Genomic DNA, 15,406 nt, shown 5'->3' on the forward strand with positions numbered 1-15,406 from the left:
CTTCGTTATACAAGGGTCCCTCACTTTCCAGTAGGAAAAAAAAAGCTGCTTCAATTCCCAAAACAGTTTCCTGCTATTATGAAACAAACTTATTTTTTGATTATTCCTGAACTATATATATATATGTAACCGCCGTCTTTCAGATATTCAAAATCTAGCCCTTTGTTTTAAAAAAATTACTTGAGAGGAGCTGCAAATACTCTTGATTGGAATTACCAAAAACATTCACAGTCCTGAACACTAATGTGGGTCAAGAGACATCAGTTCCAATCGCTACATTTCTGCACATGCGTACTCGGAGGGGACCCACGCCGTCAACCAACGCATGCGCTCTAGTGTCTGGGGCAACACGTCACAGGGGAAGATGGAGGAATATGCACGCGAGCCTTGGTGAGGTGGTTTTTTGAGGAGGGAAAATAATCCCTTGACCCGGCTCAAGATTACCCGCGGGGTCGGGGGTACGCAGAGGAGGAGGGGGGAAGTGCTGGCGCCGGGAATCTGGAACCTTCCATGGCCGTTACCGGCCTCATCCCCCTCCTCGCTCTGTTAACCGGCGTCTGTGACCTTCCTTGAAGGAGCCTGCTGGGGGCGGGGCGGGTCTCGGGGCTTTAGTGGGGCCTGGGGAGATGTCCTAAAGGTTTTAATCTTTGGAGGAAGGCGAAGTGGGGAGATGTTCTGGCGCTGGGGCCAGAAGGCCCTGAGGCCTGGTCTGTGAGGACAGATATTGAAAGAGCCCTGACCCCCTGAGGGTTTTTTTGGGGGGGGGGGGGGGGGGGGTGAGCGGAGGCTGCACAAGAGCCTTGTGTCTCCCAAGAGGGAAGAACCATGTGTGCACTAAGGAGGGGCTGGTGGGCTGTATAGGAATGTAGCCACTGTCATTGTCATGTCTTTATCCCATCAAAGCAAAATACTGAAATAATGTCAATCCGCAATAAAAGCAGAAAGTGCTGGAGAAATGCACCAGGTCTGACAGCATCTATACAGAGAGAAAAGAAAACTTGATGTTTCAAATTCAATATGACTCTTCAGAACTGGGTTCTTTGGAGTAATGTATTTACTGGCTGCTCAGGCAGCCTGGTTGTGCTTTGCCCCTATTTTGGGCTGACTGTTAGGCATGGATTAGATCACTGTGGAAACAAAAGGGTTTTTTTGGGTGGTGGGAGGTTTCATGCAGTTCTTTGGTTACAGCAGTTTTTCTTGTGTGTGCACAACTTGATCTTTTTCCAGAGAGATTTCTGAGTGGGAATTGTTAGTTTGTTTTATTGGACAGTGTTAGCCCTCCAGCACTTCGTGGCCAGAAGGGTTTGAAAATTATTGGCAGAGAGTCTGAAATTCCTCTTATTTCCCTCATCAGCCTCAATGCATCTCATCTGGGCTTTCACAGTTGTCTGCATTTTAAGGCTGTGGAATACTGTAGCATTACCCCTCTCTCTATATGTTAAGCCTTTCTAATATTTTACGGTCCATTCTGATATCTGTACCACCATTGTCCTTTTGCATTTTGAAGACTGAACAATGTTGTTGAGGACTGTGCCCTTACCCTGCAGCTGCATGCATGCACACACATCCACGTGCCCACCATGGTCCCTAGTTAATCTCCTTATTTGTTTTAAAGAAAACCCTTTCATTTTCCTTTTATTTTACTTGCAGTTGCTTTCTAGTGCACTTTCTTACTCCAGAGGTCTGTAGGGCTGCCCTTTCATTAGGGATATGACTGGTGGGTTTAACCTGAGGGTCACTATGCCTCAGGTGAAGAATAAGGTTGAGACGGTGGAACCCTCATGGTAACCTCAGCTTGTGTGGCTTTTGACCATTGGTATTGCTCTGCATTGCAACCAGCTACCTGAGCTAACAGAATGTTGAGCTGCCAATCCCTCTTATCTTTCAGCTAAGGCTCAGTCATAGTTACGATATACATTCACATATATAATAGTGGCGTCAGCTCATTTATCTTATTCCTCGGGTTCCTTGCATTAAAGTACATTTAGCTTTGCTGAACGGACTTCTTTGTTATCTAGCTTATGTTCCTATGTGTTCCAGTTATTTATTCCTGTTTTAACTTATAATTTCATCTCATTTTTCTTTCCCTCTGAACTACTGGTGAGGAGCCTATACCCCTGTCAATGTATTTTAAGTCTGCATAAGGATGTTTAGATGAATTGCATCCAACTAGTATAGTTCCTATCTACCAATAAGTGGTCCCAATGTCTCCGGAATCTAAAGCCCTCTCTCTTGCAGCACCTTTCCAGCTACTCATTGTTTGCTGTATCCTTCTATCCCTGTATTCACTCCTACTTAGTACCATGATTATTGTTTTACTTCCTGCTTTTCTGTTCACCAGGCATACCTTAACACATTAGAATGTGGTCCTAGCCCCATACTCCTAGAAAAATCTTATTTTTGTCCCACTCAGGCCTGCTTCTCCTTGTTTTTTTGTGGAGTTATGCTGTGTGCAAAGTTTCCATGCCATTTGCTCACTGCGCTTGCCATCTGCATTTCAGAAGTGATTTTGGTGTGAAATTCATCCATCAAAACTGATACTGATGAAATCATTCATCAGTATCAGTTTTATTGGATGGATTTCACCCAGAAATTGCTTCTAATTTTTATCAGCTGTAGTAGTTGAGCAAATTTACTGAAAATTGTTCCGTTAAAAACTACTACTTTTGTTATAATACCTGTAAAGTTTGTGATCTGTCGTGGCTTGAAGTTCAAGGAAAGTTGCAGAAAAATCATGCTGTTTAATGGACTGAGAAATTACTGTTGTTGTCATGCAGGCTAATAACCAAAGGTGTTCCATTAGCTTAACCAGTAACAATGACATTTGAAATGATTTAACATGTTTCTGGTAGAAAAAGTTATCAGGAAAATCGTCAACAATTGTTTGCTGTAACATTGACAGTAAACTTTGTGGAGACCTTAAGAAAGGTGTGCAGAACATTGCGGTTATGCTGAGCTGAACAGAAGGCAGGATTGTGGATATCTACTTAACTATCGTTAGAGCAGCCATGAAGTTGGCTATTAAAAGGAAATGGTGAATAGCCATGTCGGTCTAGGCTTTTGCCTTTTCTCTTTAGTTGAACATCTGATATGACCAAGTTTAATTTATAATATATATCATCGAAACCATTTTTTTTGTTAGCCCGTGGAGGATAGTTGATGACTGTGGTGGAGCCTTTACAATGGGTGCCATTGGTGGTGGAATTTTTCAGTCAATTAAAGGCTTCAGGAATGCTCCAGTTGTAAGTTATTTCATGATTTTGTTACAATTCGGGTTATTGATTTTTTTTAACTTAAAAATGTTCAGTTTTTTAATACAGCTCTTTAGCTGTAGTTTTCTTTTTCCCGCGTGCCAGGGTAATTTCAATGTGCAGTTTATTTTGAGTTGAGGGCGGAAAATATTTCTACAATTCTTCTCATTATCTATTCTATCATAATTGTCACAAGATGTGATTCATTTCCATTGTCTGCCTTTTATAAATTTCACATTGAAAATTCTATATCTTGCCTCAAGTCCTGCTTACCCATACCTATTCTGTCATTCAGATAGATCACTGATCTGTGCTGAAATTTCAATTATTCAATATACCTAATCCTCTTGTTGGACATAAACCTTGTGATCTTAGTCTTAAAAATTTTAAATTGACCCACAGCCTTTGGGGGATTTGATTCCCGATTTCCAGTACCTGCAGCATGACAAATGCTTCCTGATTTTTGCATTCCAAGTGGCTCAACTCCAGTAAGATTTTAAGTACTCCCTGCTCTATGTCACCAACCCCTGTTCCTACCAACGCCACCACAACCCTCCATCACCATTATTTCTCATCTGCAGGCTGTGCCTGAGTGCAGTTGTCCAAAAATAGTTCAATATGTATGCTGATGACATCTCTACCTCACCGTCTCTTTCAGCTCCTCGCAAATTTTGATTTCTCATACAGCTTGGTTAATGTTAAGGACGGAATGTGCAGAAATTCGCTTCCAACTAAATAACTGCAAATTCTGTTCCACAGTTGCCAATTCTGTCCCCCTCCTTGATTATAGTTGCAGATTAAATTAGATTGTTTGCAACCTTGTGTCATGTTCAAGCCTGTGATGAGCTTCTGACCACATGTCGACTCCATCACCAAGACAACCTACTTCCACCTGTGTAACAATACCCAGCATAGCTGCTGTGTCGTAAATCATCTGCTGAAACCCATATTCATTCCTTTGTTACCTCTAGACTTGACTATTTCAATGCTTTTTCAGCCTTCTTCCCATCTTCCACTCCTAATAAACTTGAATTCATGCAAAGTTCTGTTACTTATATTCTAACTTCCATCAAGTTACATTATTTATAACCCCATTGCTTGCACACCAATATTGACTCTTATAATGACTCCACTTAAAATTTTTTAGCATTGATTGCAAAGTCTCCATGCCGTCAGGCCTCTGTTTCTGTAGTTTCTCCATTCCTACCTCCCATTTCCAATTCTGGCTTGTACAGTCCTTATTTTAATATTTCATTGTTGGTAGCTGTGCTTTCAGCTGCTGCGTGCTAAATTCTAGAATTATTTTTGTAAATCTCAAAACTTCTCTAATCAGTCTCCTTTTAGGCAGCCATTAAAACCTACCTCTTTGACCAAGCTTTTCCTGCTCTGTTTTTCATCTCTTTATATAACTCAGTATTAAATAAGTCTTGACACTCCTGCAGGGGGCATTAAGCTGTTTTTGCTGTTTACAGTGTGGCATAAATGTGGGTCATTGTTGTTACTCTCTATTTACCATTCGTTTTTCCATTTTAACAACCTCCAGTTAGATCAGCCCTTCATGTTCTAATTTGAAGGGAATACAAACCAAAATTATGCATAATATCTTAATCTAACCCTTTGAGTTATTGTATAATTCTGATGAATTTGCATTGTACCCTCTATCCCTTTTTAAGGTTCACTGTCCAAGTCTAAATGTCACTTGATTTTCTTTTGTATTCTTTTATGGAATGTGGTTGTGATTGGTAAGGCCACCATTTTCTATCCAATCCTAATAGCCTTTGAATTGACTGGTTTGCTAGGATGTCTACAAGTGTCGATGTATTTTTAATGCAATTTCTTTTCTCAACACATTGAATTAGCTCAATGTAACAATGTATAATTTTAAGTAATTATTTTTTCTTTGTGCATGAGACTTGTGGTTATCCAATGAATTGATAAAGACCATTAGATTGTATGTATTGGCATGGGGAATGTGCAGGCATAAGGAGAAATGAACAGGATGAGGGCTGGAGGAAGGATTTACATTTCTTCCTGTTGGAATGGTAGTAGCACCTTTGGATCTGGTCCTGGGACACTTTTGGTGGGGAGACAGTATACTTGATTGTGATGGGGAGGTGGAACACACCCATTTGGATGGGGAGTGGGTAAAAGCACTCGGTGGAGGAGAAAGGATCTTCATATGGGGAGCGGACAGGCGAAGACACAGGTAGTTGATGGGAAAGGATATCCACACATTGTGGGAATGGGGGAAGCAAAGGCACTCACCACATAATGTAAGATGTTACGTGTAATCATGTTTGCAGAGTCTTATTGCACCTTGAATGATGCAGTGGTATGGGGTGCAAAGGAGATCCACTGGTGTATTGCCTGGAATGAAGCATTTTAGCTATAAGGAGAGATTGGATAAACTCAGATTGCTTTCTTTGGAGTGTAGAAGGTTGAGAGGGACCAGATTGAGGTGTGAGAGATTATGAGAGACATGGACAGGGTGAATAGAAAACAGCTGATGTCTTTAGTCGAAGGTTCAAGACCAAAGAGGCGTACTTTTTTTTTATAGTGAAAGGCAGGAGGATTAGAGTGGATTTGAGGAAAATGTTTCCCACCTAGAGTGTGGTGGGTATCTGGAATGCACTTCTTGGGAACATAGTTGAGTTTAAATGTAGGAACACATTACTGCAGACGCTGGGATCTTAAGATGCTGTAAACAACAATTGCTGGAGATCACTGCGGGTCAGACAGCATCCATGGAGAAAGAGTAGGCTAACATTTCGAGTCTAGACTCTTCAGAATGTACTTGGATAAGTACTTGAAGGCTCAAAACATTTCAAGGCTTTGGATCTAGTGTGGGACTGGTGTAGGTGGTGAGGTGGTGGTGTATTTTTGGCAGTACAGACTCATTGGGCCAAAGGGTTTTTTCTGTACTGTATGATTCTATACTAGTGCCTCAGAAATATGCATGCAAACACAAGTAGAGAATATTCTGCATTGTAACTCGTTTTGGGTGAGCTATTTTGATATTGCAAAATATTGTTTCAGTGTTTTATTGCAGCTATTCACAATTTGTGTTTACAGTATTGCATTACTTTAAGCCTTTTGCACTGCTTTCATGCACTACTATGCCTTTATTTTTCATGTTAAAACAGGGAATGAGTCACAGGCTTCGTGGAAGTTTGACTGCAGTTAAGACGAGAGCTCCACAATTAGGAGGTATGTTATATTTATCAAAAATGTAATCTGCATTTTATTATTAACAAAATAGGTCATAGCTATAGTAGTTTAGTTATGAATTATGTTGGTACTCGCATGAGAGAAGTTGACTGTGTGGTGAGCGAATGACAAGCTTCCCAGATACAGCTAAATGGTGAACTGTGCTAAAATATAAGTATAAAGAAGGTTTTCTTTACTGTTAATCTTCCGGGTTATTCAGATGAAACACTCCAGGCAGAACACATTTGTTTAATAGGAGTGCCAAGATGGGTACTAAGACATCTTGGACCAGGGAGACATTCATTCTACAAGTCATAGAGATGTACATCCTAATCTAACCTAGTCCCATTTGCCAGTACTTGGCTCATATCACTCTAAATCCTTCTTATTCATGTAGCCATCCAGATGCCTTTCAAGTGTTGTAGTTGTACCAGGCTCCACCACTTCCTCTCAGTGCTCATTTTATACACGCTCACCCTGTGTGTGAAAAAGTTGCTCCTTAGGTCCCTTTTAAAAACCCTCACACCTAAAATCTATGCCCTCTAGGTCTGGACCCCCCCACCACAAACCAGCAAAAAGACCTTGTCTATTTACCCTATCCATGACCCTCATGATTTTGTAAACCTCTACAAGGTTACTCCTCAGCCTCTGATGCACCAGGGAAAACAGCCCCAGCCTATTTAGCCTCTCTCTATAGCTCAAACCCACTAACCCTGACAACATGCTTGTAAATCTTTTCTGTACCCTTTCAAGTTTCACAGGGAGACGAGAATTGCACACAGTATTCCAGAAGTGGCCTAACCAATGTCTTGTACAGCTGCAACATGACCTCCCAACTCCTATGCTCAATGCTGTGACCAATAAAGGAAAGCATACTAAACACCTTCTTCAGTATCGGTGGCTCAATGATTAGCACTGCTGCCTCACAGCGCCACTGACCTGGATTCAATTCCAGCCTCCGGTGACTGTCTGTGTGGGGTTTGCACCTTCTCCCTGTGTCTATGTGGGTTTCCTCTGGGTGCTCCAGTTTCCTCCCACTGTCCACAGATGTGCAGGTTAGGTGAATTGGCCATGCTAAAATTGCCCAGAGTGTTCAGGGATGTGCCGGTAGGCGTATTATTCAGGGAAAGTGTAGAGTAATAGGGGAAGGCAAATGAGTTTGGGTGGGATACTTTTTGGAAAGTCACTGTGGACTTGTTGGACCAAATGGCCTGTTTCCACACTGTAGGGACTCTATGATCCTATCTACCTACTCTCTAGCAAATGCTGGCATTCTGAGATTTGTCAGGGCAAGTTTTATTCATAGTGGCAAACTTCGTAGAAAGCTGAATTCCATGAGATTTTCTAAAACAAAATTTTGTTGCATGTTTAGGGAATTCAACCCATTTTATTAATAATGTCAATGGAACTATCTTCATGGCATGGCTTAATTCATGGTATTTTTACTTGAATCAGGATATGTTGAATGTCTGCTACACTCTAGGCTTTGAACATATATTCTAATATAACAACTATCATGTGCTACCTTTTCAGTGAGAAATTAAAAAGAAGTATGAATGCATTGTGTCTTTTCATGTGGAGAATGAAACAGAGGACTTCAGGAAAATTAGGGAGATCACCCAGTGCCCTAACTTTAATTTCTCTCTTTAAAAAATGCCATTTGAATAATCAATGTATCTTACATTAATGTGAAAATTGGAAACTGTTTTATCCTCCTTGTTGTACAATTAATTGATTAAGTGGGGAAAGTCAAAGTCACTTATAATCTTTTGTCTCCACTGTATATTTGCCCTTTTTTTACAATAAAGGTGAAATCTTCAATGAGGCACTAAGTATTTCTGAATAAAGTATTCATTCCCATTTAAGTTGTTATACCACTATGCTATAGCAATAGATTCATTATCGCTGATAGTCTTAGAATGAGCAATTAAAGCAAATAATGTTGCTTCTTGAAACTCACCTGGATAGAACGGTTTTAATTATTTAGTGAGTTACTGTTGTTTGTTTGGAATATTCCAGATATTATTTTTCTAATGCCTGCCAAGTATTTAAAAAAACAACTCATTCACTTAAAATAAGTTAGTGTTGTAAACTATTGCAACAAATTTTAATCCTAATTCTGGCTGCTGTACTTCAAGGGTTTTCTGTAACTATCAGTTCATGCATTTAAAAAATGCGGTATTTCATTATTGATCTTACAATTTCTTCAATCTGTCAAAGTACTCACTAAATACATTTTGTAAGAATTACAAGTGTGAGTAAGCAATTCCGCTCCTTGAGCTTTCTCTGACATTTGATACACCTCTTTGATCATCATAATGTTGTTAGCAATTTAAGTTTTCAGCTTTCTGCTAAAGGCTGGTAACACTTTAGATCAGTTAATGTATTGTGATTAATGGTGTCTTGTATTCAATTTCTTTTTCAATTTTAGGAAGCTTTGCTATATGGGGTGGGCTATTTTCCATGATTGACTGTGGCTTAGTAAAAGTCAGAGGTAAAGAAGATCCGTGGAACTCCATAACCAGTGGAGCCTTAACGGGAGCAATATTAGCTGCACGAAGTAAGTGCAACCGTTTGTATTTTCTTGTAATCGGTGATATTTCTACTTGATGTGCAATGAAGTATTGGTATTATTAAAGAATAGCAATCTTAAGAGGCTTTAAATTCAAACAAGTTCCTTTTTTTGCTATAAAACTGACTATAAGTATGAATATTTTGACTTAACAGATGTCTGCCACTTAAAGGCAGCATAAAAGTAATACTTAATACCTGTCGGTAGGAGGACTTGAATTTTGCAAAGTGCTGTTGCTGTATTCTGTGCATGTTATGAAAAACCTATTACTGCTCCAGCATGAAGGTTATAATCAAAAATACCAGCCTATTTTGTGGTAACCATGATAATTTTGTGTGACCCTCATTAAACTAGTCACTTCTGTCTAATTAGCGAACAGCGCTATGGTCCTCTGTTAACTACTTCTAGAATATTAAAAATAGTTAATTAGTACAATTAGTGTTTATTTTTCAGATCAATTCTGTGTACTGTACCTGCCCCGTTTTCATTTATCTGTATCCCTCTTTGATTCATCCATCTAACCTATCAGAAATGGGCACGGTCATTGATTAGATTGCTAATTTCAATAGTTCATTGTACAACCTGGCTTATTTCTACTCTCTATCCTGATTTTTAATCTTGCAGCTCTGTCCCTCATAATTGACTTGTTAACTCTAGAAATTGTATTTCTATTTGCTAGATTTTTCCTTCAACATTTTAAAATTTCGATAAAATCATTCCTGTATTTTCATTTCTGATGAAAATAGATTTGATTTTTCATGTCTTTATTTATAATTAATTTCCTCAATACAAGCATTATCCTAGTGTGCCTATGTTTTATCTTCTCTTACTTCCTTGGCACCTTTCCCATTGTTTGAGGACAGAAATTGGATTCAGAACTGTCTTAATTTTTAAATTTTAAGGCACCTGCCATAAAGCGATATTCCATTGTCCTTGTCGCTTTAGACCATGTGCTTAATGTGTTGAAAATCTGACTTCTGAATCCCTGTCTTTGCACGTCTTTCGAATGAATAGATAATTCAGGGTTTCTTTTTATAAATCAAAAATACTACCTCATACTTGATGTAATTAAAATTTGTTTCCCACTTTTTAATCCATTCAATCATCCATCAATATCCCAGTCTGTTTTTGGTCCTCAGATTGAGTTGGTATGTATCTATTTCAGTATTGTTTGAAGATTGGAATGCTAGTTCTCTCGCTTCTTCTTAAAATCATTGTTGTATGTCATGAATGGTTGTTGTCCCAGAACATGATTTTGTAAGACATGACTAACTACTTCCAACCACTTTGAAACTGCCCACCTTGTAATAATTCTTCCTTTCTAATCAGCTTTTTGATCAGTTGCTTATGTTCTCTTAATTTTATGCTCTTTCTTTTCCCCCAGTAGTGTTCTATATGATACTTATCAAAAGTTTTCTAGAAATTGATGTCCAGCATAGCCACTGCATTTCCCTCAACTACCTAGAGAAGAATGAAAACACAATGTTGGAAAAACTTAGCATGTCTATGAGAATCTGTGGAGAGAGAAGCAGTCCATACTTGCGAAAGAAGTCATCTTGGTCTCAAAGCATTTACTCTTTCTCCCTTCATAAATGTTGCCAGAACTGCTGAGTTTCTCCATTTTTTGGCTTTATTTAAGATTTTCTGCATCAGTATTTTGCTTTTACCAAAACAAGAGTGCTAGCTTTATTTCTTCTCTTGAAAATTGCCTCGTAAAATATCAGTACAATGTATTCTCTCTCTATTTGTGTATTTATAATAATTCAGCTATGTGGGTACTTTGATTTAGATGGTCCAGTGGCAATGGTTGGATCAGCTGCTATGGGAGGTATACTTCTTGCCTTGATTGAAGGGGCTGGAATAATGCTCACACGATTTGCTTCAACACAATTTCCAACAGGTTAGTTGTGAATACAAATAGATCAGCAATAAATGAGATTACCAGCAAATATAAATGCTATATTAATACTTTTGTATAAGTAATTTGTTTTGGACAACTGTAAGTATTTAGCATCGCTGTCTCTCAGTGCCAGGGACTAGGACTTGGTCCAGAACCAGAGGGCATAGGTTTAGGATGAAAAGGGAAAGATATAAAAGGGTCCTAAGGAGCAACGTTTTCACAGAGTATGGTGTGCGTATGGAATGAGCTGCTAGAGAAAGTGGTGGAGGCTAGTACAATTACAGCATTTAAAAGGCATCTGGATGGGTGGATGAATAGGAAGGGTTTAGAGGAATATGGGCCAAGTGCTGGCAAATGGGACTAGATTAGTTTAGGATATCTGGTTGACATGGATGATTTGGACTGAAGGGTCTGTTTCTAGGTTGTACATCTCTATTACTCTATAGCTGAATGGCCTGTTTACACACTGTAGGGACTATACAACAGTATGCATTTCCAGTGAACCCACGAGAAAGCTGCAGTGCTAGGGTTCTTCCTTTTGCATTTGTGCACCTTCCCAGATTGAGTTATGTCCATGTATCAATGCTCATTTGTATTGGAATGATCAAAAAGTTTTATTTCAGACAGTACAAATATTAATATTCCAAATATCAGCTGTTTTCTGCAAATGGATATTACTTCAAATCTAATAACCCTCATAGCTGAAATATGCTATCCAGAAAACATGAATGAGTGTTTGGTTTAGTAATTCTGTGAATAACTTGGTAGACAAATTCTAGTTTTCAATTGGTAAAATGATTTTAATTCAATTAAAATGCTTCACATCAAGGATGTCTAACCTTTATAGTTGGTGTTCACATGTAAGACAAGTGCACCATTTATGATCTACACACGCACACACGCACACACACACACACACACACACACACACTTAAGCTTTTTCCCACCCCAAAAAAATGCAACCATAAGGGCATGGAGTTTCTGTGAGGTTGCACTTCTTTTAAATAGCAGAATTTTCCTGAGAATCTGTCAGATTTTTTAATTTGCTAACTAACTGTTCTATACTAAAGTCTTTTCCCACTATTTAAGTTTGGAATATTCAAGTGATGCTCTAGACATCAGTTGGAAATAATGTGTGTTAAGTCCCCTTTCAGTTGTGTAAATAAAACTCAGATTGGCACGCAAATGTATCAAGGCAACAAGAAATAAGAGCAAGAGCAGGATGTTCCACCCCTTGAGCCTATAGCACCATTCAGTTGGGCTCTGGCTGATCTGACATTCCTCACATCTTCTTGTCCTTTCCCATAACCCTATTGAACAAGAACCTATCTGCCCTCACAGCTCTCTGTGGCAAGGAGTTCCAAAGACACTCAACCCTCAGGAAATTCCTCATCTGTCTGAAATTTGTGTCCCTTACTTGACTGCGCCTAGTTGTCCTAGACCCTCCCATAAGGAGAAACATTGTCTCAGCATTTACCTTGTCAAGCCCCTTAAGAGTTCTGTATGTTTTATTGAGATCACCTCTCATTCTTCTTATTTCCAAGAGTAGAGTGTCAATCTGTTTAATCTTTGCTCATAATGCAATCACTCCTTGCAAGGATCATCCTAGTGAGCTGTCTCTAATAAAGTCTTGCCTTAAATAAGGGAACCATAATGGCTCTCAGTACTCCAGATATGGTCTCACCAGTAGCTTGTTTACTTGCACTAAGATTCCCCTTCTCTTACACTTCAACCCCCTTAAAATGAGTCACCATTCCATTAGCCTTCCTGAGGACCTGCTGCATCTGTGTACTAACTTTGTTCTGTGCACAAGTACCCACAAATCCCTTTGTTTTTCTCTATTTAAATAATACATGTTTGTAATGCAGTTAACAATTCAGTTCTAAAACACTACCTGTGCTGATGAAAGATATTCCTCACAGACAATGATATGTAAATAATTGAGCAAAGTTTGGAATCAAAATAGCTTTGTGTAATTTGGGCCTGGATCACCAATTACACCCTATGCAGAAATTTTCAGCCTTGGCTCTTTAAACTTAGCAGCTAGGTAAAAAGAATGATTCTTGATTGTTTACATAGACCTGGAAAGATTAGGATTAAGCAAACATATAAAAAGATCAAAGCAACTACCATGAGCTGTGAAAGCCAGATTTGAATGATTATTTATTATTGCAGTAAAACTGAATCCAATTTATAGATATAATTTATAAGATTGCAGACAGGTAGTTTTATAATAGAAAAGTGGTTTGAAAAGACCAAGGAACTCAAGTAATTGCCTTGGTTGGTAATGTACTAATTTGCAAAATTCTAAAGTTAATAACTACTTTTGGTGGCATTGGATCATATTAGAAGTGAATGAAGTTAATGAGGGTTGAACTAAAATGAGTTTGTTCTACAGTTACCAAAAGAGAAGCTAAAGTGTTTTCTTTATTAAAACTGAAATTATCTTTTTCACTTTGTAGGTCCACAGTTTGTAGACGAACCAACTCAGCTACAAACTGCATCATTTGGCGAATATCGACAATATCAATGACAAATCCATTGCAATACCTCTAACTTTGTGGATGCTGAAAAGATGTGTTAACAAATAAGTCACTCCAGACATCTGTGAAGAGCACACCATCTTATATGTAGTCACATTACAATATTTTTTAAAAGGTGGCAGATCAGAGTTATGGAGCACTGGTGTGATTAGAAAAGGTCATTGTGGAAAGTTTGAGAATGTATAAAATGATTTTCTGCGATTAGCCTTGAAATATATGTATATATGGTATATTCCATATTTTACTTTGATATGAAGGCCCTTAATCAGCAACAATTATATAGTTCAAGATCATTTTTATGCCTGAGTTTTATAGAATTCTGTGGTCATGTGTGTAAACTATGGTGAAATCTATTGACATTTACCCTTTGTCATTTCATATTCAACAAATTAATCACCACAGCCAGTCCCTTCCAAAGTACTTGAAGCAGATTTGAATGGGCACGGTAACAAAACATTGAGGGAAAAGTTGTTTCATCCCATTACATTAAAACTTAAGGTTGAATCATCCATTTAGTGGTTTAATTTATTCAATACTTTGGGCACTTAATTTGAAAGTTTTGTGCTAAATGTGTTTTGGTAGATATTTTAATTGGATGTTAGAGGCTGTGATAATTACTTGACTTACATTATTTATCATTGCATTCAACTTGACGCATTTGGGCTAGAGAGAAATTACTTTTACAGTAAGAAGAAATGTTGGAATTTGGGCACTTATTTGAAAAACACACCTTTTGGGTTTTCAATTTTAATGTGTCATTTATCACTTCTACCCTGCCCTTCACTACTTTAATTGAATTGTGCATCAAGCAACTTGTCACTTGATTGTACCTAAGCAAATTTCTGAGACTTATTAATTATGGCATAATGAAAAATACCAGTGTGTTTAGAACATTTGTTCAAAATGTTCTGAAAGTATATCCTCAATAAATATGAAACTTAAGTTTTTCTTCTTACCTCTTAATTTATTATGACTGGGATAATCCAACAGCTGATTTGACTAACTTGCCAGGAGTTGTAATCTTACTTTGATATTACACTATCTGGGAGATGAAAATGTGACTGACTACAACTTTGTTGAAAGACAATGAGGATCCAAGGATGGTAGAAAAACTCCCAGAGACTATAGTTTAAGAACAGAAAGATGGCATTTATTCCCCACATATCTTGATATTCAGTCAGACCAAGGCTGATCTGTGACCGAAGTTAACAGACACAGCTGAAATTCCATATATTGTAGCCTGTAACGTAAACATTGAGTACCAGTGCAAACAATTATTATTGATTAATGTTTGCCAGCAAATTAGATGTACATTTGCAGTACAAGCAGATAATTAAAATCCAAGAGACATCAGGTATGCTGAAACAATTCGTGCTGGTAAATTAAACTTTTGATTTGGTGGTGGTGGTTATAGTCAGTCATGGAGCATGGAAACAGACCCTTTGGTCCAATTAGTCCATTCTGACCATATCCCAAAACTAAACTAGTAACATCCCTGTGTTTGGTCCATATCCCTCCATACCTTTCCTGTTTGTGTACTTACAATTAGAATATTTAAGAAATATTCAGCTATCTTTATCCACCACTTATTCTGGCAGTTCATTCCACATACAAACCATTGTGTTTAAAAAAAAGTTGCTCATTTACTTTAAATCTTTCTCCTCTCATCTTAAAAACTATGCCTCCTGGTTTTGAACTCCTCCACCCTAGGGAAAAGACCCTTGCTATTCACTTTATCAGTGCCCTTCATGATTTTATGAACCTCTAAACTCCAGTCAAAAAGTCCCAGGCTATCTTTATAACAAAAACATTCCATTCCTGGCCACATCCTGGTAAATCTTTTCTGAAGCCTCTCCAATTTAATATTGTTTTTATAGTAGGGTGAGCCAGTACTCTAGAAGAGGCCCCAACAAAATTCTGTACAACCTCAATA

General features: G+C 38.3%; 1 protein-coding gene across 1 annotated transcript; it reads left to right on the forward strand.

Moving 5' to 3' along the window:
• The first annotated feature begins 307 nt into the window (after positions 1–307).
• On the forward strand, positions 308–14,415 carry timm17a (translocase of inner mitochondrial membrane 17 homolog A (yeast)). The gene is made up of 6 exons (XM_072563547.1): positions 308–390; positions 3,143–3,242; positions 6,395–6,458; positions 8,890–9,018; positions 10,820–10,930; positions 13,393–14,415. Exons 1-6 carry the CDS (start codon positions 326–328, stop codon positions 13,461–13,463), a joined length of 540 nt encoding a protein of 179 aa, XP_072419648.1. The 5' UTR covers positions 308–325; the 3' UTR covers positions 13,464–14,415.
• Positions 14,416–15,406: the final 991 nt, after the last annotated feature.

Source organism: Chiloscyllium punctatum, chromosome 45 (genome assembly GCF_047496795.1).
Source record: "Chiloscyllium punctatum isolate Juve2018m chromosome 45, sChiPun1.3, whole genome shotgun sequence".
NCBI classification, from domain to species: Eukaryota; Metazoa; Chordata; class Chondrichthyes; order Orectolobiformes; family Hemiscylliidae; genus Chiloscyllium; species Chiloscyllium punctatum.